The sequence below is a fragment of the Triticum aestivum genome, chromosome 6D (assembly GCF_018294505.1).
Source record: "Triticum aestivum cultivar Chinese Spring chromosome 6D, IWGSC CS RefSeq v2.1, whole genome shotgun sequence".
Lineage (NCBI taxonomy): Eukaryota > Viridiplantae > Streptophyta > Magnoliopsida > Poales > Poaceae > Triticum > Triticum aestivum.
The window spans coordinates 34,382,555-34,402,949 of NC_057811.1; the positions used below are offsets into that span (position 1 = coordinate 34,382,555).

The window sequence follows — 20,395 nt, forward strand, 5'->3', positions numbered from 1 at the left end:
GATATCCCGTGCATGTATCCATCGCATATCACGGATTCAAGATTTGTGCCGCATTTTCTAGTTTGTGACAAAAAATGTTTGATTTCATAGTGTTCCATAATGTATCATAGTATCTTTTTTTTTTCATTTCAATGTACTCCCTCCGTTCCTAAATATAAGTCTTTGTAGAGATTCCAATGCGAACTACATACGGAGCAAAATGATTGAATATATATTCTAAAATATGTCTATATACATTCATATGTAGTATTTATTAAAATTTCTAAAAAGACTTATATTTAGGAACGGAGGGAGTATATCATAATGTTTTGTTGTGTACCAACAATTAGTAAGAGTGCACATATTTCAAGTGGATTTGCTAGTACATCACGAAATATTACGTCACACTTTCGAACAAGATAGGGCCCAAAAGAAACATGATGTAATATATTTTTTGCGGAAAGCATCAGATCGAAAGAAACATGATGTAATGATTTGAAAGAAGACAAAATTCGTCAAAAATAAAGAAGATTTCGCAATTGAAATGCAAAAACATACTATATTATATTATGATACGGAGGGAGCACGTGATAGAAACATCACTCTCAAACCGGCAAAACCTCCAGGAAATTCTCCCAACCAGACAAACGGCATCTCGCTCCCGCACCGCACCAGCCTCCTGCCTGAGAACATCAGTCAGTACTGTACCGTGTACGTACTATCGCAGGCCACACAGCCATGCAGAGCGAGATTTGGCTGCTATGGGCGACGCTCGCCGCCGCGCTACTCTTCTACCTGACGAGCGCAGCCCGCCGCGGGGGCACCGGAGGACGGCAGCCTCCGGGCCCGACGCCGCTCCCGGTCCTCGGCAACCTGCTCGACCTGGGCGGCAACCTCCACCACACGCTGGCGCGCCTGGCCCGCGCCCACGGCCCCGTCATGAAGCTCAAGCTCGGCCTGGTCACCATCGTGGTGGTCTCCTCCCGTGACGCCGCGCGGGAGGCCTACACCAGGTACGACCGCCACCTGGCCGCGCGCGCGGTCCCGGACGCCGCCAACGCGGTCGGCAACTCCGGGCGGTCCATGATCTGGCTGCCCAGCTCCGACCCGCTCTGGAAGACGCTGCGCGGCATCGTGGCCTCGCACATATTCTCGCCGCGTGGCCTCGCCGCCGCGCGCGGCGTGCGCGAGCGCAAGGTGCGCGACATGGTGGGCTACTTCCGCTGCCACGCGGGGGAGGAGGTGGACGTCGGCCAGGCCGTGTACGGCGGCGTGCTGAACCTCGTGTCCAGCGCCTTCTTCTCCGTTGACGTGGTGGACGTGGGCAGCGAGTCCGCTAGCGGGTTGCGGGAGGTCGTGGAGGACATCATCGCCGCGCTAGCCAAGCCCAACGTCTCCGACATCTTCCCTTTCCTCCGGCCGCTGGACCTGCAGGGCTGGCGTCGCTGGGCGGGGGCGCGTTACCAGAAGGTCTTCGGCATACTTGACGGCATAGTCGACCGCCGTCTGGCAGATGCCCGGACGTCCAAGGGCGAGCACGCCCACGGCGACTTCCTGGACTCGCTGCTGGAGCTCGTTTCCGCAGGCAAGATCGGTCGCGACAAGGTGACGGTGATACTGTTCGACGTGTTCGCGGCCGGGACCGACACGATGGCCATCACGGTGGAGTGGGCGATGGCCGAGCTGCTCCGGCACCCGCATGCCATGGCCAAGGTGCGCGCGGAGATGGCGGACATCCTCGGAGGCAAGGGCACGGACACCCTCGAGGAGCCCGACGCGGCGAACCTGCCGTACCTGCAGGCCGTGGTGAAGGAGGTGATGCGGCTGCACCCGGTGGCGCCGCTCATGCTGCCGCACCAGGCCGCGGAGGACGGCGTGGAGATCGGCGGCTACGCCGTGCCCAGGGGAGCCACGGTGATCTTCAACGTGTGGGCGATCATGCGGGACCCGGCGGCGTGGGAGAGGCCCGACGAGTTCGTGCCGGAGAGGTTCCTGCTGGATAAGGCGGTGGATAGGGCGGTGGAGTTCCGGGGCAAGGACTACGAGTTCATCCCGTTCGGGTCCGGCCGGCGGCTGTGCCCGGGCCTGCCGATGGCGGAGCGGGTCGTGCCGTTCGTGCTGGCGTCGCTGCTGCACGCGTTCGAGTGGCGGCTCCCGGACGGCGTGTCGGCCGACGAGCTGGACGTGACCGAGAAGTTCACCACCGTGAACACGCTCGCCGTGCCCCTCAGGGCCGTCCCCGTCGTGGTCACCTAGCTATCATGCATGCAATCCTATCTTGTAATCGTGCGGACGAGATGCGCCCGGTTTACACAGTGTCGACGATCCTGATTCCTTAGGCGTCGCGTCGGTAATCTGTGGCCGCTTCGCTTTGGATTGCCTGCCACTCGCCACTGCCTCATCGATAGGTTGGTTTTTTTTTTCGGAACATAGACGCTAGCAGCGTCCGGCTTTAACTTAATAAAGCACTAGGCAGAATCCACACATAAAGTTTTACAAGCCAAATAAAGACAGTCAACGAGCACATGGCTCAGGATATAGCTAAGTAGATCGCAGCCACAAGTACAATATCACAAATGCGAATCATCAAGACCAGAGCTAGCAAAACGAGGAGGTCTCATGGTGCAGCCATCATCCCTTGCCGAGCCTTCACCATGGTTGTCTTGATCAGCTCCATAGTCTCTTTCATGCGCTCTATGTCACGCTTCTTCCCCAGCGGTGCCCATACCTGAAGGAAAATATGACATTTGAAGATAATATCAGCGGGGTGGGCCGGGAACTTGTGTTCAATCGTGATTTTGTTTCGAACCGTCCAGAGGGACCATAGTAGCGCCCCACGCATCTCCAAACAATCCTAGCATTGGCCCCTCTTTGCGACGTTAAGATAGACAACATGTCGTGACTAGACTGTGGATTCCAATTTTGATTGAAGGCGTCTCTCACCGCACTCCACGCAAATCTAGCGAGCACACAGCCAAAGAACACATGGTTCGCGTTTTCCCCTAAACCGCAAGTGGTGCACATGCCGTCCGCCGGCCCATTTCGTTTGGCAACGTTATCCGACGTAGGTAAGCGGTTGCGAAACATTTGCCATAGGAAAATCTTGATTTTGAGAGGAATGCCAGCCTTCCATAGCCCCCTAGCTATATCTAGCGTAGTACCCTCGGATAGCTTGTCATATAGGGACTTGACCGTAAATCTATTTGAAGCGGTCAACTTCCACGAGATCGTGTCCGACCCATTACTACGGGTCAGCCCTCCCAAGTTAGCCGCCAAAGCGTCCCAGCTAGCGGCCTCCATAGTCTCTAGATTCCTAATGAAAGAGATGGCTGGAGGTTGGACGCGCAAAGCATCGGCCACCATAATGTTGGTGTCCGTTGCCAATTGGTACAGTTCCGGATGTGATTGCCATAACGGCTCCTGACCCCACCAATGGTTGAGCCAGAACCGTGTGGACTTGCCATCGTTTACCCGGAACTGCGCGCCCACTGTAAACGCCGGTCGTACCGCTTGGATCCCGTTCCAAAAGGCCGAGCCGTTGATTTTAGCCGTGAACAAATTCCCCTCCGGGAAATATTTAGCTCGGAGGATGTCTGCCCAGAGCCCCGACTCGTTTTGGGCGAGACGCCACCACCACTTAGTTAGCAGGGCCACGTTCATGAGTTTAGAGTTTGTTATACCTAGGCCGCCAAATTTTTTTGGCCTACACGCCGCTGCCCATTTCACTAAGTGGTACTTGCGCTTGGTCCCAGCTCCTTCCCAAAAGAACCGGGAACGTGGAGTATCGAGTCTTGCGTGAACCCCATCCGCAAGTAGGAACATCCCCATTGTGAATATAGGAAGGGAAGATAAGCTCGAGTTGGTTAGGATGAGCCTCACCGCCGAGGACATAAACCTACCCCTCCAAGGGCTCACTCTGTTAGCGACTTTCCCATACAGCGGTTCTCATTCCGCTATGGTGAGTTTCTTGGTCGAGATCGGGAGGCCCAAGTATTTAATCGGAAAACTCCCTAGCTTGCAATTAAGTAGATTCGCAATCCGCGTGCTAGCTAGATCATCCATCCCAATGGTGATCACTTCGCTCTTCAGAAAGTTGATCTTAAGCCCTGATAAAATCTCGAACGCAAGTAGAAGAAGCTTGGTGGTAGCTATGCTGTGGTCGTCGGGTTCGAATAAGAGCATCGTATCGTCTGCGAATTGCAGATGCGTGACCCCATCCGGAATAAGGTGTGCTACGAGCCCTTTAATGTGCCCCGCTGCCCTTGCTTTATTAATCATGGCCGCCAGGGCATCCGCAACAAAATTAAAGATGAGCGGGGAGCTTGGGTCTCCCTGACGGAGACCACGCTTGTTACGGAAGAACTTGCCCATTGTGCCATTGATCGATAGGTTGGTTAATAGCACATCACATCGCGCTAGATCTTACAAGATTTGGTGGGGTGTGTTATTCTCTAACTTTCTTCATCAAAATTCATTGGTGCGGTTCACTATATTATTATGATTGATCTCCCAACGCATATTGTCTAGGCCAGATTCACACTGAACCTTAGCGTTGTCATCTCCGCTGATAAGGCATTAACACAGAAATTGATGTTGTTATTGCTCGCTGCAAGAAATCTTCCATTACTATCTCGCAACACAGCACCAACCGCATCCTTCAGAGAATCAACATCAAAAGCATCATCAACATTCAGTTTAACATAGTTCACAATAGCTAAACGCTAGTCGCCAGAAAATCTGATTTGGGTCAATCGATTTTCCTTAGAAGAAAGGAGGCGCCGAAGGGAAGGAAGAAATAGCCGCATCACCCGAGCACGCGCGGGGGGGGGGGGGGTTGCAAGTTTGCCGGAGAAAAAACCAACGAGGCCCGGGGCTAGAGGGATAGGCAGGAACGGTGGCAAGACCGGCGGTGTGGGGAGGTTGAGGGGAGGGTGGGGAGGTGGTCGAGGGAGAGCCGGCGGTTATGCCGGTGGTAGCTGGCGGCTTGGGTGAGATCAGGGGAGAAGATGAACAGGAAACGATTCAGAGGTAGAAGAAGGCATATGCATTGTTGGATCTCAATCTAAAGGCTGAAAACGGTCAACTGACCCTAACTTATTTTTCAGTCGACTTACCCCTAGCCTCTCCCAACATAGTTTTGATTGGGCTTTCACCACCCTTCACTCTTTTTTCAATAAATGGTAGATTTTACTGGTTTAAATGGAGCATCAAGAGGATATAAATACTATGAGCACACATCTAGCCTCTGCACAGTTTGAATGTACACAGCCAACATTAACACAAACAAAAGATGCCGGCAACTAGCAAAACTTCACTCTGATGCCTAGCTTTCGGTGAATTTGCCTGAAAGTAATTGCTAGTAAGCACTCTCATGGGGACTTGGGAAGCATCTTGAGTTTGTCCCCGTGCACCAGCTTGTGGTGTTCCCACAACAAATACCAGGTTGTCATTGCAACTAGTCCTAGCCAAGGGAAACCCGGCCCGGCCGTCCCGGCCCGACGCTGCTCCCGGGCCGAGCTCGGGCCTAGATTTTGAGCCCGATGGCCGGGCCCGGGCCTGTCATTTTTGCGCTTTTCTAAAGAGGCCCGGCCCGAGGCCCGACGGGCTTTTACGCGTTCGTACCGGGCTTGGGCCCAAAAACCAGGCCCAATGGCCGGGCCCGGGCCTAGGTTTTTTGCCTCGGGCTTGGCTAGGCCCGGCCAGAAGCCCGACCCGGCCCGAGGTTTGGCCAGGTATAATCGCAATAGTCTCTCAAAAAATTCCTTGACCGAGAACCAAAGCTTCTTCGTTAGGGGTGCAAATCAACTATTCAAGAATCAATTCACCAGCACCCTAATGGGAAAACTTCCTTGACCGAGAACCAAAGCTTCTTCGTTAGGGATGCAAATCAACTATTCAAGAATCAATTCACCAGCACCCTAATGGGCACAGGCTTTGCGGATAACATCATCAACTCGAAGTTGATTCTACACCTCCCTGGTTTCTTGCATTCAAACCTAATATGCTTATGGTCTAAACACTTTGATTACATGATGGGCATTGCCGAGGGATTTTAAAATGTCTATCTACAAGCATAACCCAACATGGTAATGACCCATGTAGATTTCTCAATACAGTAACTTTAACCTTTGGTAGGCGGCGCAATTTGCCTGCCTCTGTCCATTCCTTCAACACTTGAAGCATATACAGGAGTGGCAACCTGCTTGTCATTCTTCTTAAAGTTTCCTTTCTTTTCTTTTGCCCTTTTTCTTGAAACTAGTGGTCTTGTCAACCATCAACACTTGATGCTTTTTCTTGATTTCTACCTTCACCAATTTCAATTAGATCTCACTCTTGCAAGTGACCGTGAAGGGATTGACAACCAATTTTATTTTGCTTTTTACTTATCTTTTATATCTATCTCTATTATATCTCACTCTTGCAAGTGACCGATTTCAGGCTTAGGTCTATTTTATTTTGCTTTTTACTTATCTTTTATATCAATCTCTATTAGATCTTACTCTTGCAAGTGACCGTGAAGGGATTGACAACCCTTTTTCGCGTTGTGTGCAAGTGTTTGTTAGTTTGTGCAGGTGCATTTGTTGGGACTTGCTTGTGCCTTCTACTGGATTGATACCTTGGTTCTTAATGGAGGAACATACTTATCTCTACTTTGCTGCATCACCCTTTCCTCTTCAAGGGAAAAATCAACGCAAGCTCAAGAAGTAGCATGCACTAGCAAACAAATCAGTGCATGCATATTTCTATCAACAATCTTCAAAACACAAGAGGGCAAAACATTGCACCAACAGCTAATTAATAGAAATGGCACAATATGTGCCCGTTCGTTCAAAAAAAAAACTAATTGCTGCACAACCATGTTATAGAACCTCACACAGCTGGTCGTTCAGCCTAAAACACTGTAACTCAGAGCTTTGACTGCTTCGCTTCTTTTGGTATATTATAATAATGTGTTTTCATTTCAGTTTTTAAAAAGTTTGTAAACCGTCTTTTATATGTTTCCTCACCTAGGTCCATCACCTTGCAACTATAAGACTAATTTCTTATCTACTAGAAAAGGAAGTTATTACCAATTATTATGACATCAGCCTTATGCTGAGGTAAATCATATTGTTACTAATCCTATATACATAAGAAGTTAAGGCCAGAATACACATAAGAAGTTGATCCCCACTATCCTATTTATCTCAACATGCACACATGCCACCTCATCAAAGACCCACCACTACATGCATGAGAAAAAGTTTTTCATTGTTAGTTGATCTCATGCACACCTTTCACCTCACCACACATGCCACCTCATCAAAGGTCCACTCAACATGCATGAAAAAAGTTTACCATTACGTTATGCCACTTATATTCAAAATATTTTCTGACTACACAATAATCAAATAAAATATATAATATTTATTTTTATCTTTAGTTCATATAGCATTTATTCAACGATGGAAGCTTCACAAAATCAAATCACTGAAATATATTGCAATCAATTTCCGCAGCAACGCGTAGGGTATTCTCCAGTTAATGTAAAGTTGAAGCCCTTGTGCCAATGGAATCAAACTGACCCTTGTTTAAATTATTATAAAAAATAATACAAAGCCAACCTCGTTTCTATATAATGCTAATTAATGTCCAAGATATCACTCTTTTTCCAGTCACTGCTAGACTATTGGTTGCATTTCGGAAAATCTACAGGCGGCGATGGAAGAACTGATTCCAATGTTGGCCCGTCTTCTATGATGAACACAGCCGCCATTCCAATCGACACATGAAGCTCGTAGTGGCAATGCATGTACCACACCCCTATAAAATTAAATGTATAAGAGGGAGAAGCATCAGATCCCTTGGGAAAAACTTGCACACTTCATATCTAAAACAATGACTATATGCATTAGAATATACCAAGGAAACAATGGATCAAATAAGTCAAATTTTTTATAGGGACTAGACAGACAAATTGGAGTAAAATTCTCTCTCTCTCTTTCTCTCTCATATCAGATTTCCTGTGTTGCCCTTATAAACTATAGTTTCAAAGTTTCCAAATTCTCAAGGAAACCCAAATAAACAGTTTATGACAAACAAATTGGAATGACTGGATGAACAAAGGGTCTGTTTAGGACACATCTAGATGTGACATAAACCTGATGTTTACTTTTTTTTTGTCTATTTTCTTCAGTTTTGCTAAAGCACATCTAGATGTGCAATAAGTATTGCACCCTATGTCATTGATCTTACATTGAGATTCGTGTGAGTATTTTCTTTTTTTTTCCTTTTTCTTTTTGTGCTTGATTCACTCACTTAGATGTGCATTATTTATTCCTTGTTACTGCATTATTTATGAAAGGTTAGATGTGACATTTTTAGAAAACGATATGAATTAGTAGACAAACTGATGAACAAACCCATGCCCTGGGTACGCACCTGGATTGTCGGCCACGAAGCGGACGGCAGCCCACCCTAGCCTGGGGACAAGAACCGTGTTCCTGAGCGGCGGATCTACGAGATTGTACCTCGCCACGTCCCTCACCGCGTCGTAGTTGTCGTGCCCCTGCGCGAGCACGAACATGTCATGCCCGTGCAGGTGCATCGGGTGGTTGTCGGTGTCCATCATCGCCGCGTTCTGGAACACGATGTCCACCACCGCGCCATGCCGGAACCGCCGCGCCACCGCCGCTTTCTCCGTCGGCTCCAGCCACGCCTCGTTGGGGCCCCACGGGATCAGGGCGCGGTCCGTGTAGTTGAACGGCCTCGCCGGCCTGTCCGGCAGCGTGTACAGCTGGTCAAGCCCGCCGCCGCCGCCGGCCGTTCCGTTGCGGCGGTTGTCGTAGTAGAGCTCCTCCAGCAGCGGCGTGGCTACCGCCGCGGCGGGGAGCTGGAAGGACACGTTGTTCATGGTCTCCACGATGATGGACTCCTTGCTCCCGCTCCTCTTGCAAGACAGTCGACCTTGTCGGCAGATGGAGCCCATGCGGAGCACGACGAACAGGCTCTCGTCAGCAGTCGCCGGCACCGGCGGCGAGCCCGTCCGGTTCAGGCTTGTCAAGTTGCCATGGAAGTTGAAGGACACCATGAAGTCGTGCTGGTCAGGCATCTCCGGTGCCACCGGCGGCGCCGCCTCGTCACCGTTGCCGGCGCCGATCGCATACCGCACCGTTGCTCTCGACAGGGTCGCGGGGATCTGGATGTCGGGCTTGGGCGCCTGGCCACCCACGGCGACCACGTAGTACTTGCCGGGGAGCGCGCTGGCGACCACAAGCGCGTCCACCGTCTCGCCGGGGCCGACGGCAACGACGTCCGTGGTGAAGGGGCGGACGTAGTTGGCGTCGGCGCCGACCACCGTGAACTCGTGCCCGGCAATCTTCATGTAGTACTCGGAGTAGAGCGCGGCGTTGAGAATGCGGAGCAGGTAGGTCTTGCCGGGCTCCACGTCCAGCACCAAGCCATCTTCCACGACCCCTTCACGTTGATGAACAAAAGAGAAATAAAGTACAGTAACAACCTTTAGATTAGACATGGACATGGTCCAATATTTTTCACTATATCAGAGAAATAGAGTAACATTTTTAGACACAGTAGAATACACACGTGTTATCTAAAAACAGATGATTACCGGAGCAGTTGTAGAGATCTCCAAGCTTGCCATTGATCGTGGTTGCACTGGAGGTGTCATCGTAGTAGCCATCCTCCATGTTCTTGCCCAACTGCGCGAGGTTGATGCTCCACCACTCACCTGCCATGATCAAGATCATTCACACCAGTTCGATCTCGATCAGAATCTCAACGACCGACGCCAAATTGATTTGCAAGAAGTGGATTTGCTATATGAACAATCTTTGAAGAACCTATAACGATGGGAATCTCCTTGTCGGGCTTCGGAAATGGGTAGGCGTGCCGCGGCCGGATGATGAAGGCGCCGTGCAGGCCCGCCCGGAGGCAGGAGACGTGAGCGTGCCACCACAGGGTGCCTTCCTGCCCGGTGACGTTGAGATGGTATGTGAAGTTGTGGCCTGGCCGGATAGGGCACTGCGTGATCATCGGCACGCCGTCGGCCCAGCAGTTGAGCCGCTGCTTCAATCCGTGCCTTCATGCATCCATCACAAAGCACAAGATTAACAAGGTCAGCAAAGCACAAGATTAGCGAGTAGTGCTTGGTTATTCAGAGAAGACAAATGCAGGATCAGAAATTGGTTATACTTGGTCATTGTTTGATTACCAATGAATTGTTATGTTGTGGGGAGACTTGTTGACGACATGGACGGCGACGGAGTCTCCCTCGGTGACCTCGATCGCCGGACCAGGGAGCTGCCCGTTCACCACGGTGACCAGCGTCTCGTTGCACAGGTGCGTCATCTTCACCTCGCTCACCTATATCATCAGGCATATCATATTGGAACAAATCGAGCATGAATAGATCGATTGATCGGTTGTCAGGCATTGCTCGCTCTATATATAGTCTGAACTTACAACAAAGGTGTGCTCGACCTCGCCGACGGCAGCTGCCGTAACCGCGGCCAGGGCGACGATGGCCATGCAGAGGTTGGAGGGCGCCATGGAGAACTTCGCCAGGGAACAAGTAACAACTGTCTGCTGCTAGTCGCTAAACTACTTGCGGTTTATGAAGAATTGCCACATGCCCTGTATATATATATAACTATGGCAAGTTGGTAAGTTGATGCTAGCTGGGGGTAAAACACCTGAACTGAACGGCCGTCTGCAATTGTTGACCTGACAATCAGATTGGAGGAGAAGAAAAATTAACGGGCGGTGGCGGTCGATCAACGCTAGATATATTTAATCTCCTTTATATGCCATACCTAATCAGTGATCAATATCAATTTATATTCTTACTGCTGACTTTTTACGTACATTGAATTTTTTAGCACGGCTAGTCTATATATATTCACTCTGTATAGAAATATTTGTCGCTATTGACTTTTTCCTGCAACGTTTGACCATTCGTATTATTCAAAAATTTATTATACAACTTTGACGTGATTTTGCTTGGAAGAGAAGGATCGGCTGATGCATGCCATTTGAATTCTCCATCTTCTCCTCTCGTCTCCTTGCTAACAATGCAAAAACAAGTTTCAACTACTCGTGTTGAACCGCATACGTGTTCGATGATGCTTGAAAATTTCTTTGCCTAAACACGACAAGCCAATCTGGTAAAGCCTTCGGTTCTCTGCCGTTGTCAGTCGTCAAGCTTCTGATGGATGAAAAATGCTGCAACCATGACAGTCTGAATGTGCAACAAAGAACTACTGTAAATTTTAGGTTCATGCGGGAGCATGCACCTGCTCGGTCCTTCTTAACCATTTGTTCACGTTGAGGTTCGTGCACTCGTTTGTACCCGAAAATGCCTAAAAATCACTTGTGAATTTTTTTACCCGAAAATACCTAAAAATCACTTGTGAACTTTTTTACCCGAAAATTCGAAGGACAAACTATCCAAGGTTGGCGCCACTGAAGATCACCAAACAGACCACCCGCTGCATGTCATTGTTGCCACCGGGAGCTTGCCGCCGTAGCTCCAACTTCACCGCAACAAAACAATCCGAGGTACTCCCGAAAAGCAAAATCCCTACCAGTCTCCACCCTCAAGTAGCATATAGTGTCAGTAGTAAACTATTGCAAGCTTGCATGAACAAAATAAGTGCTACCTTTCGTTTAACATGCAAGCCACAAATGCATGGCTGTTGGTAGCAATTTATATGAGAGGTGATGGAACACAAGATAACATTGAAAACTGGTTTGAGTTAATATGATTAGTCAGTTTTGTTTGCTTAGCAGTCTAACTCCTAAGTTGGAGAAGTACACGTTGTCATCAGCCGGCAATGTCATATCCTTCAAAGTAATCGAACTAGACACCTATGATATATCGAAAGTGGGAGGGATTCACGGGTAGTAAAAATGGACACAAAGAAGGGGCTACTCTACGCGGTCACGCCAAGCGTCCTAAGTCCACGCGTATATTCACGCGAGCGCATGCGCTATACATAGCTAGCATGTGACCATAGCACTACGATCTCTTCCTCACCATGTGCTTCTAGCATTTCTAAGAGAAGGAGAGCATCCATTATATGCAGGGCATTGGGGTGCTAGCCTGGACGCTGTGGACTGTTAGGAATAAATTTGCGATTCAGCGCATCCCTCTTCGTCGTGCTACTGACGCTTTGTTCAAATGGTCTGGTTACTTGCAGATTTGGCGGCCGCTTAGCCGCCGCAGGGAGAGAGACGCCATCACCTCCATCATCACCCAGCTTCGCACGATGGCTCTCCGGATGGCTCCTCCGCTTCCCCCACCTCCCCCGGAGCCAGACTAGATCGTCGTCGGCTTCGCCATCACCACCGCCTTGCCGTTTTGTTTGTTGTCTAGTTGTGTGCTCGTGCTGGGCTTGTTGTGCTGTGCCCACAGCGGAACTTGGGTCTCTGTGTCTGTGTGTTGGTGTTTGTGTTGGACCGTGCCAGCGGTGGCTTTGGGTGCGTGTGTGTGGTGTGTTCGTGTGACTTTGATAACTTTGTGATTGGTGGTTGCTTTATTTATAAAGCGGGGCGAAAGCCTTTTTCGGTTATATGCAGGCCAACTCCCCTTTGCCCCGGCGAGGTGGTACTAAAAATTTCACTCACTCATGCATGCATCGCTCCCTCACTGTGTGCAGGTGGTGGGCTGTGATACGGTACAAAGGTGTCATCTGGACTGTTGCTGCTTCCATGCATATGGGCTTCGGTGTTATTGCTTTCATGCACATGGGCTTTAATGGAAGACATGATAGCTCCGGCAAAGGAAACTTCCCAACATTTTGAGAACTTATTTATTTATTTTTACAACTTTCTATTATTTAAAACAAATAAATGGATGATGAAAATTCAATCAAAAAATTATGCATTAGTTTCAACAAGTATATTTTAGGAAATGGGCATCTTTGTCGTTTCATCTCACTTCTATGCTTAGAACCGATATTCATGGATCATGCTGTCAATTTAACTCCGTTTTGTGACACAAACTGCGTTTCTTTTGTTTGAAATGGCTACCAAAAGAGATTAATATATGTATGTAAAACAGATTACTCTGAATTCACATGTTCAGAACAGATTGCACTGTGCACTACAAATCGGCCAAAGTCACATGTAAAAGGCTGACTCGGTTCCAGCCATAACCCTCACATTTATAGATATAATCATCGGGAACATGCATTTTAGCTGAATACATCACATATACACAAAGCTTCACAAGCTACAGAATACATCAAACAACACCACATCTTCTCAGCCTTCTTCACCTTTCTAGGCTTTCACATCTTCTCAGCCTTCTTCACCTTTCTAGGCTCCCACAACTTTCAACGATTGCTAAAATCTTCTTCCCACTACTCACATGGCTTCCAGGAGCTGCACATCTTTTCGCCTTACAACCACCGGAGGAGATCACCCCGAACAAAATGATTTCAGAGCAATTTGAGCAGAAGTTCAAGTAAATGAAGAAGTAAAATGACCTAAGCCTGAGGTCTCATCCCTGCAAATCTATATTATGCCCGAACGTCACAAACACACCACCATACAAAAAAACAACAACATACAACCTGAGCTTGGCATAGAGAACATATCAACGGACCCAAAAAATAATAATGAACCACCCACAGGAAAAGTGGCCAGCAAACAGCACCAGAAACAAAGATACATCACTACAGAATATAGATAGCTACAGAATACACCAAACGGCAGCAATGACAAGCAGCGACACAAACATCTTCTCAGTCTTAACCTTTCTTAGCTCCTGCAACTTGCAATGATCGCAAACATCTTCTCAGTCCTCCGTGGCTTCCTGGAGCTGCATATATCTTGACGCCTTGCAACAACTCCAACAAATTGATTTCAGAGCAAAGGTTCAGCTAATTGACGGATCCTGAGGTCTCATCCCTGCAAAGAAAATATTACGCCTGGTCATCACCAAGCACACCACCATACCAGAATTATTCACATGTTTGCAACAAGATAAAAAGGGGGAAAAACATCAACATACATACATCCAATGGCAGGTGCTCCGCTTGAAGGAGGGGCAAAGGCAACACATTCTCGCTCGTGCAATCCTAGATCATGTCCAAAAGTCACAAAGGCATCCAATGGCAGGTGCTCCCCTTGAAGGAGGGGCAAAGGTTTCTCTTTGTGCCTTCGATGTACACGACAACTCTTATCATGTGAACACTACGTCGACCGAGAATAATTTAAGACGATTACCGGGTTTGTGTCCCAATAATATTCTTTCTCAAACCAGCCATACTTGATGATATTCAATCTAGTTCAAAATATTGACCTCTAGTAAAAATTACACAAAATAGAGTAACATAGTATACGAAATATAATCATTTCTGGAAGAATGCTGTAAATTACCAACTTGGACGGTAAACAAATATTTCACATTTACTACATTTTTACACTATATTACTAGGTTTTGCATATCATCACAACCCATGTCTGGTGCTTGATAAAACATCGACTTTTTGCTCTACCTAGTTCAACTGACCGCTACAAGGTATATCATATCTTTCAATTATCACGTTGTATGTTCTATCGGCGTATCTATCTATCTATAGATTTTTAATGGGTTCTCGTTCGCTCGTCAGTTGCATTGTGTGTAATGTTTTAAATAGCGGGCTATTGCCAAATAGCGGCGGACCTCAAAATCAGATATAGCGGAGCTATAGCGGGCTATTTATACATGGAACTATTTAACGGCACCCTGCTGAAAAGGCTATATAGCGGGCTATAGTGACCATGATTTGCTCCATCAGTTGATTGTTATGCATCTTGTAAGATTCACAAACATAGGTTAGAAGAGCTCCATAATTCCTGCACCGGCCTTTACCCTGTTGCGTGCGCAGCATGGAGCGCAGGATGTCGCGCTATATTAGCATTCAGTGTGTATGGTGTGGATTTTTGGAATCTGGATCTATTCTAATTAAGTAATTTATCTTCGTATACATCATGCATATATGGCTGCACGGGTGGGAGGCGTATCTTCTCTTCGAGGCGAACATTCCGGCGCCGCTCGATATGTGCGCCGGGCCGGGCGGGTGGAGGCTCAACGCCGGTGGTGTCCCCATTCCCCCGGTGCCGGACGTCAATGCGCGCGCCGACTACTTCGCCGACGAGGTCGACCGCGTGGGGGCGTCGTTGACGGAGGAGCAGCACGCCCTCCCGCAGTACGCCGCCGACAACCACGAGGTATGGGCGGCATACTTCCAGCACCGGCAGGAGCGGCGGCTGGCCTCCACCAACGGGGCGCCGGTGGTGGGGGGCGTCAAGAACAGTGAGGGGCGCCGTCTGTGGTGGGGCGCCCCCGGCCGCACGCTGCACGAGGTTCTCCAACACCTCGAGGGCGGCAATGACCCGCCGCTGACATACCTAGCCGCGGCCGCCCCGGTCACCTGCCCGAGCGCCGGGCAATGGATGCCCGGAAGGTTCGGCTCCTCCTCGTCCTCATCCTCCCACTCCTCCCGCTCTTCTTCCCACTCCTCCGGCTCGCCGGCGGTGTTCGGCGCCAAGGCCGAGCCCGCAGCGGAGACGCCGCTCGGTAGGTGCACCCGCAGCGCCGGCATCGTCATCAACGAGGGCGGCGGGCGCACTTCCTCCTCGGCTCCTCCCCACTACATCAAACCAAAGACGGAGCCGGGGCTCGCCGCCGTGAAGACGGAGCCAGGGCTCGCCGGCGGCGTGAAGGAGGAGCTCGACGACGCGGCGGCCTTGAAGTGGGCGCGCGAAGACTGGGCGCGGACTGAGCTGGAGCGCCAGTGCCGCGCCTACGAGCAGTTGGCCGCTCGGCGCCATGGCCGGGACGAAGGAGGCGTCGTCGTCCTCGACGACGACGTGCCGCCGCCGCCGGTCCGCCAGGGCGACGCTGGGCAGGGGTCCAGCAGGTGCGGCCGCGTCAAGGAGGGGAAGGACGAGGAGGACGACGGCGGGGATGGCGGCGACGTCGGCGACTTCGGCCCGTAGTTGTAGGGCGACCGTTTTTTTACTAAACTTTGTTATGTAATGTCATGTTCGCCGAATTTTAGCCGAATCTTTGTCCAGTTTGCCGAACTTTAGCCTTTTAAAAAAAAACGCCTTCTAGGAGCGACCCTGAGGCCAACGGCTGGTAACCCGAAAGCCCCATGCCGAGTTTTAGCGCTGGCTCGCCCCAGGCGGCGGTTTTACGTGCTCTCTGGGGCCCAACGGCTGAAGATGCTCTAACATCTGTACCTTTCTCCTCCGACCGAGTTGCATGTTGGAGTAGATGGAGCATACATGTCTGAGCCTCGCCGTCGGCAGAGTGAACGTGTTGATCTCTTCTCCTTTTTCATTTCCCGCCCTAGCTATGAATGCATGAGCCCATGACTGATAGAAGATGACAAGAACGAGAGAAGTGCACTGCAGTAAGTACTAGTATTACTAGCAAGATGTCTGTGCGTTGCACAGAACATCAAGATGCATTTGTATAAGTAGTTTATCTTGTGAGACAAAAGGATAAATGAGGGAAGACCTTATTTACAAATGTGAAGAGGGGTGTGGGTATCTTTTTACAAAATTGTCATAGTTTCCTTCCTAACCGTTAGATATAAATCAGACGGCCTATATTGCAGGATGGTAGGCACACCATCATCACTGACTCTGTTTTTTATATACTAGTACTATATGGGAGATCCCTGTTTTTCTTGGTCACGAGACATTAGAGCATCTCCAGCCGTGCCCCCAACACGCCCCCCTACAGGCCCTCCCGGCGGATTTTTAGCGCCGGCGGGCGAAAATCGGCCCAGTCGCGTTCCCAGGAGTCAGTTTTTTGCCGAGTTGGGCCGAAATAACAGCCGGCGCACCCGAGCCAAACCCGGCGCGCTGGGGGCGCCTGGGGGCACCGGCACAAGCGAAAAGGGGCGTGGGGCCGCTCCGTTGGCGAGAGGAGGGCCTTTTCCCGTCGTTTCTTCCCGCTCCCCCACCCCCCCGGCTTTCCTCCCATTCTCTTCATTCCTCCCGCCAATCTCCTCCTCCTCCCCTCCCAGCCGGCTGCCATGCCGCCGAAGAAGTACGTGTTTCCCCGCGCGGCGACGGGTGCGACTGCCGCCGTCGCCCAGCCGAAGCAGAGGAAGCCGAGGGCGCCGCCGTCCAAGCCCCCGGGCATGTCCAATGCCGACTGGAGGGTGAAGTTTAGTGCCGGGAAGCTGTCACCACCGACCGACGGAACAGGGCCAACGCCAAGAAGGCCCGGGACAGCGCGGCGCGGCTCGCGGCTGCGGAGCAGGCGGAGCGGTCAGTCGAACAAGCTGAGGCGACTCGCGTGGGGATGATGAACCCACCCGGCGGCCACGCCTTGTACGCGCCCTGAAGCCAGCAAAGCGTCGGTTCTTCGGCCGGCTTCTCGTCGTCGCCGCAACCCTGGGGCTGCACGCCGTCGCCGGGCTACACCGACGGTGATGCGCACGGCGGGTTCAACCCCAACATCACCTTCCCCCATGGTCACCCGGCCCAGCGCACGCCCTCGCCCGCCTTCGCCGGCGTACCATACCCCCCGTACAACTACTCCCCGCGGTGGTCGGCGTTGATGACGAACAGCGCTATCAAACTCGACCTGCTCCGGACCAACGTCGCTGCGAAGAAGAGGAACACCGACCTGGCTTTCCTGAAGGGCGGAGCGGACATGCTCGAGAGCAACGACGAGCATGTCAAGGCGTGGTACTTGGCGGAGCGCGGCCTCATCCTGAGCCAACTGCCGTCGACGGCGCCGCCAACTCCCACGCCCACGCCGACGCCGCTGCCAAGCCCGAGCAATGATGCCTCCAAAATGCCCAGCAGCACAGACGCCGCGCCGACGCCGCCCAGCACAGAAGCAGCTCCGACACCGCCAAGCCCGCGCACGCCGACTCCGCCGACGCAAGAGGCCGACCCCGCCGTGTGATGCATTGCCCACGCATCCTTTTTTTTACGACGAACTTTTCATCCGATCGCCGAACTGGGCCGCTGATCGCCAGACTTACGGCGTTTTTTGTGAGCGGGAATGGCCAAGTTTAAATTTGCCGCGACTTGGGGGGCGGCGCCTGGGGGTGTGGCTGTGAGTTAGATCGCCCCCAGGGGCCAATCTAGCGCCGGCTCGCCCCCAGGTGGCTCTTTTTTGGTGCCCTTGGGTGGCCAACGGCTGGAGATGCTCTTAGCATGCGGGGGAGATCTATAGGGGTAAAACGAGAACTACAACCCAAATTCGGAAGCACACAACCTAATTAATTTGGTATTTTCCTACGCCAGCTAGTAAATAACAACCACTCAATACACCTACAGAGATGTTCCATCGGTTGTGGTTTGTACGTTAATGCCAAATACACAACAAACTGCATTGTCATTGCTTGTTAACTTGCACGCTAGCACATCTACACAGATCGATCTGGATTGTTCCATAGAGGCTTTGGTTTGTCCGTTAATTTCGATCATATACATGCCAACTGCATTGCTTTTTCACTTTTTTTTGAACATAGAAAGGCGCACATAGCGGCAACCAATACATTCAGCTCAGTAACATCTTACAGCGTGAATTACATAGCCCTGGAAATTGAAATTAGACACGAGAGAAACAACAGGGCATAGCATGTTTGTATGAGCTGAAGCAGAACAACTAGTGTCAGGTTCTGGTAAACTTCTAAGAACCTGATGAGCCACATTATGAGAAATACCATTGATCTCTCTTGATATGTGATACACCCTGTGCTTGGAGATCATTTGTAAAGGAGAAAAAATCAGCTAGAGAAGTTCTGATGGTCCAAGGGGTGGAATCTGCCAATACACTTCTTGCCGCCGCCGCTTTTGCCAAAGAGAGGCAATCAGTAAGAAAAGTAGGCCTAGAGATCTGAGGTGTATGGGCGACTTGAGCTGCAAAAAGCAAAGCAAGAGCTTCCGCTTGAAGTGGCGAGTTGGTGTTCTGGGTAGAAGCTTGAATTTGTACATTCACTTCCGCTTGGTCCTGAAAAAAACTGAGAAACACTCCTACTCCTGTAGCTGTTGTGCCATGTGGTAATCCTGGAACCTTTGCACATTTAAAAGCAGCATCAGAATAAATTTTTGCTCCAGATATAAGAAGATCAGATTTGAGAGTGTGCCCTTGAGCAGGAATAACACAACTATTTCCTTGCTGATGAACTTGATCAATAGCTTGTCCCTGATTAGAAGAAATTGGCACAGTCGTATATTGGTCAGACAAAGCTTTTGCAGCAGTGTGAACATGATGAGGTTGAGAATTGCGCCTGTCAAAAAGCTTATCATTTCTGGCTTTCCATATGCACCACATAAAATTTAGTATGTTAGATATAGATGCATGAGGATGATTCATATTTAGTAAACTGAGAATAATACTGTGCATAGAGAAATGATTTTGAACCAAGCCATCAGATCTAATATACCAAGGGTGGCCAAACCAGGCTGCTCTAGCAAAATCGCAAAGAAAAAAGAGATGCATTTCATTTTCATCCTCACCACACCTGCAACATGATTTAGAAATGTGAACTGAAAAGCGGCCCGCTTGCAAACCTGTAGGAAGAGCTTTTCGAAGAAGTCTCCATGCAAAAGTTTGAACACGGGGTGCAATCAACTTTTACTTCCAAACCTGAGTGAGAAGATTTTTAACCTGCAAAGATAGTTGAGAGGGAGTATTCCTGGGAATGCTTTGAATATCCTGCAAGCACAATTTATAAGTGGATTTAGAAGTGCATTTGCCAGTTGGAGCGAGGTCCCAACAGAGAATATCTGAGCAGTCATCCTGAATGATGGAGGTTTGAGTAATAGAAGACTTGTGCGCTAGCTCTACGTACACGTATACAGATCTAGAATGTTCCATAGGCGGTAGCTTGCGCTAGTGCCAATCAAAATGCGTTGCTTTTTCACTTGTGCTGGTGCCCATCTGGCAGTGCACATAGGTGTCGAATGGATGCACAAGACTATAAATTGATATGGACGTGGCTAGGGAGCACCGTTGCGCTCGTTTGTTGTCTGGAGCACACCGCCGTATATAGTAAGTGCATGTCCTTGTGTCCAGCTGTCTACGCTATAAAAGGAAATTGTTTGGCCACATCCCGTAGCGCACATGGGTGCCGATTGAATCAGCCTAAATCCTGTCTCACGTGCATTTATTTGGGGGTTTAAAAAGTTGTAAAAGCCATAACTTTTGATTCAAGCATCGAAATCCAGTTCCGTTTTCACTGTCAGATTTCTGACGACGAATTCTTCAAAACTAGATCTCATATGAGTAGGTTTCGTCAAACTTTTTTTTGAGGGCAACTTTGGATGCAATGGAAGCAACTATAGTGCTACACGGAAGCAACTTCTTCTTTTCCGCCTAGTTGGACTGACTATTAGGTTGGTTTGCGTACAAACGAGAAAAATCATACAAAACATAAGGCATCTATAG

General features: G+C 49.8%; 2 protein-coding genes across 2 annotated transcripts; one reads left to right on the top strand and one right to left on the bottom strand.

Annotated features, from left to right (window-relative positions):
* The first annotated feature begins 612 nt into the window (after positions 1–612).
* On the top strand, positions 613–2,446 carry LOC123143299 (cytochrome P450 76M5). The gene has a single exon (XM_044562161.1). The coding sequence runs from the start codon at positions 718–720 to the stop codon at positions 2,233–2,235; it is 1,518 nt and encodes a 505-aa protein (XP_044418096.1). The 5' UTR covers positions 613–717; the 3' UTR covers positions 2,236–2,446.
* Positions 2,447–7,588: 5,142 nt separating this feature from the next.
* On the bottom strand, positions 7,589–10,530 carry LOC123140940 (laccase-15). Its single transcript, XM_044560202.1, has 7 exons — positions 10,444–10,530; positions 10,193–10,344; positions 9,822–10,060; positions 9,590–9,709; positions 8,864–9,435; positions 8,401–8,599; positions 7,589–7,782 (listed from the first exon to the last, which is right to left on the bottom strand). The coding sequence occupies exons 1-7, from the start codon at positions 10,528–10,530 to the stop codon at positions 7,646–7,648; spliced, it is 1,506 nt and encodes a 501-aa protein (XP_044416137.1). The 3' UTR covers positions 7,589–7,645.
* Positions 10,531–20,395: the final 9,865 nt, after the last annotated feature.

Coding starts and splice junctions, on each gene's coding strand:
- LOC123143299 (XM_044562161.1), top strand. CDS start 718: ATGCAGAGCGAGATTTGGCTGCTATGGGCGACGCTCGCCGCCGCGCTA.
- LOC123140940 (XM_044560202.1), bottom strand. CDS start 10,530: ATGGCGCCCTCCAACCTCTGCATGGCCATCGTCGCCCTGGCCGCGGTT. Junction 9,710..9,821: donor GGAGATTCCCATCGTTATAG/GTTCTTCAAAGA, acceptor TGATCATGGCAG/GTGAGTGGTGGAGCATCAAC. Junction 7,783..8,400: donor CTTCGTGGCCGACAATCCAG/GTGCGTACCCAG, acceptor TTAATTTTATAG/GGGTGTGGTACATGCATTGC.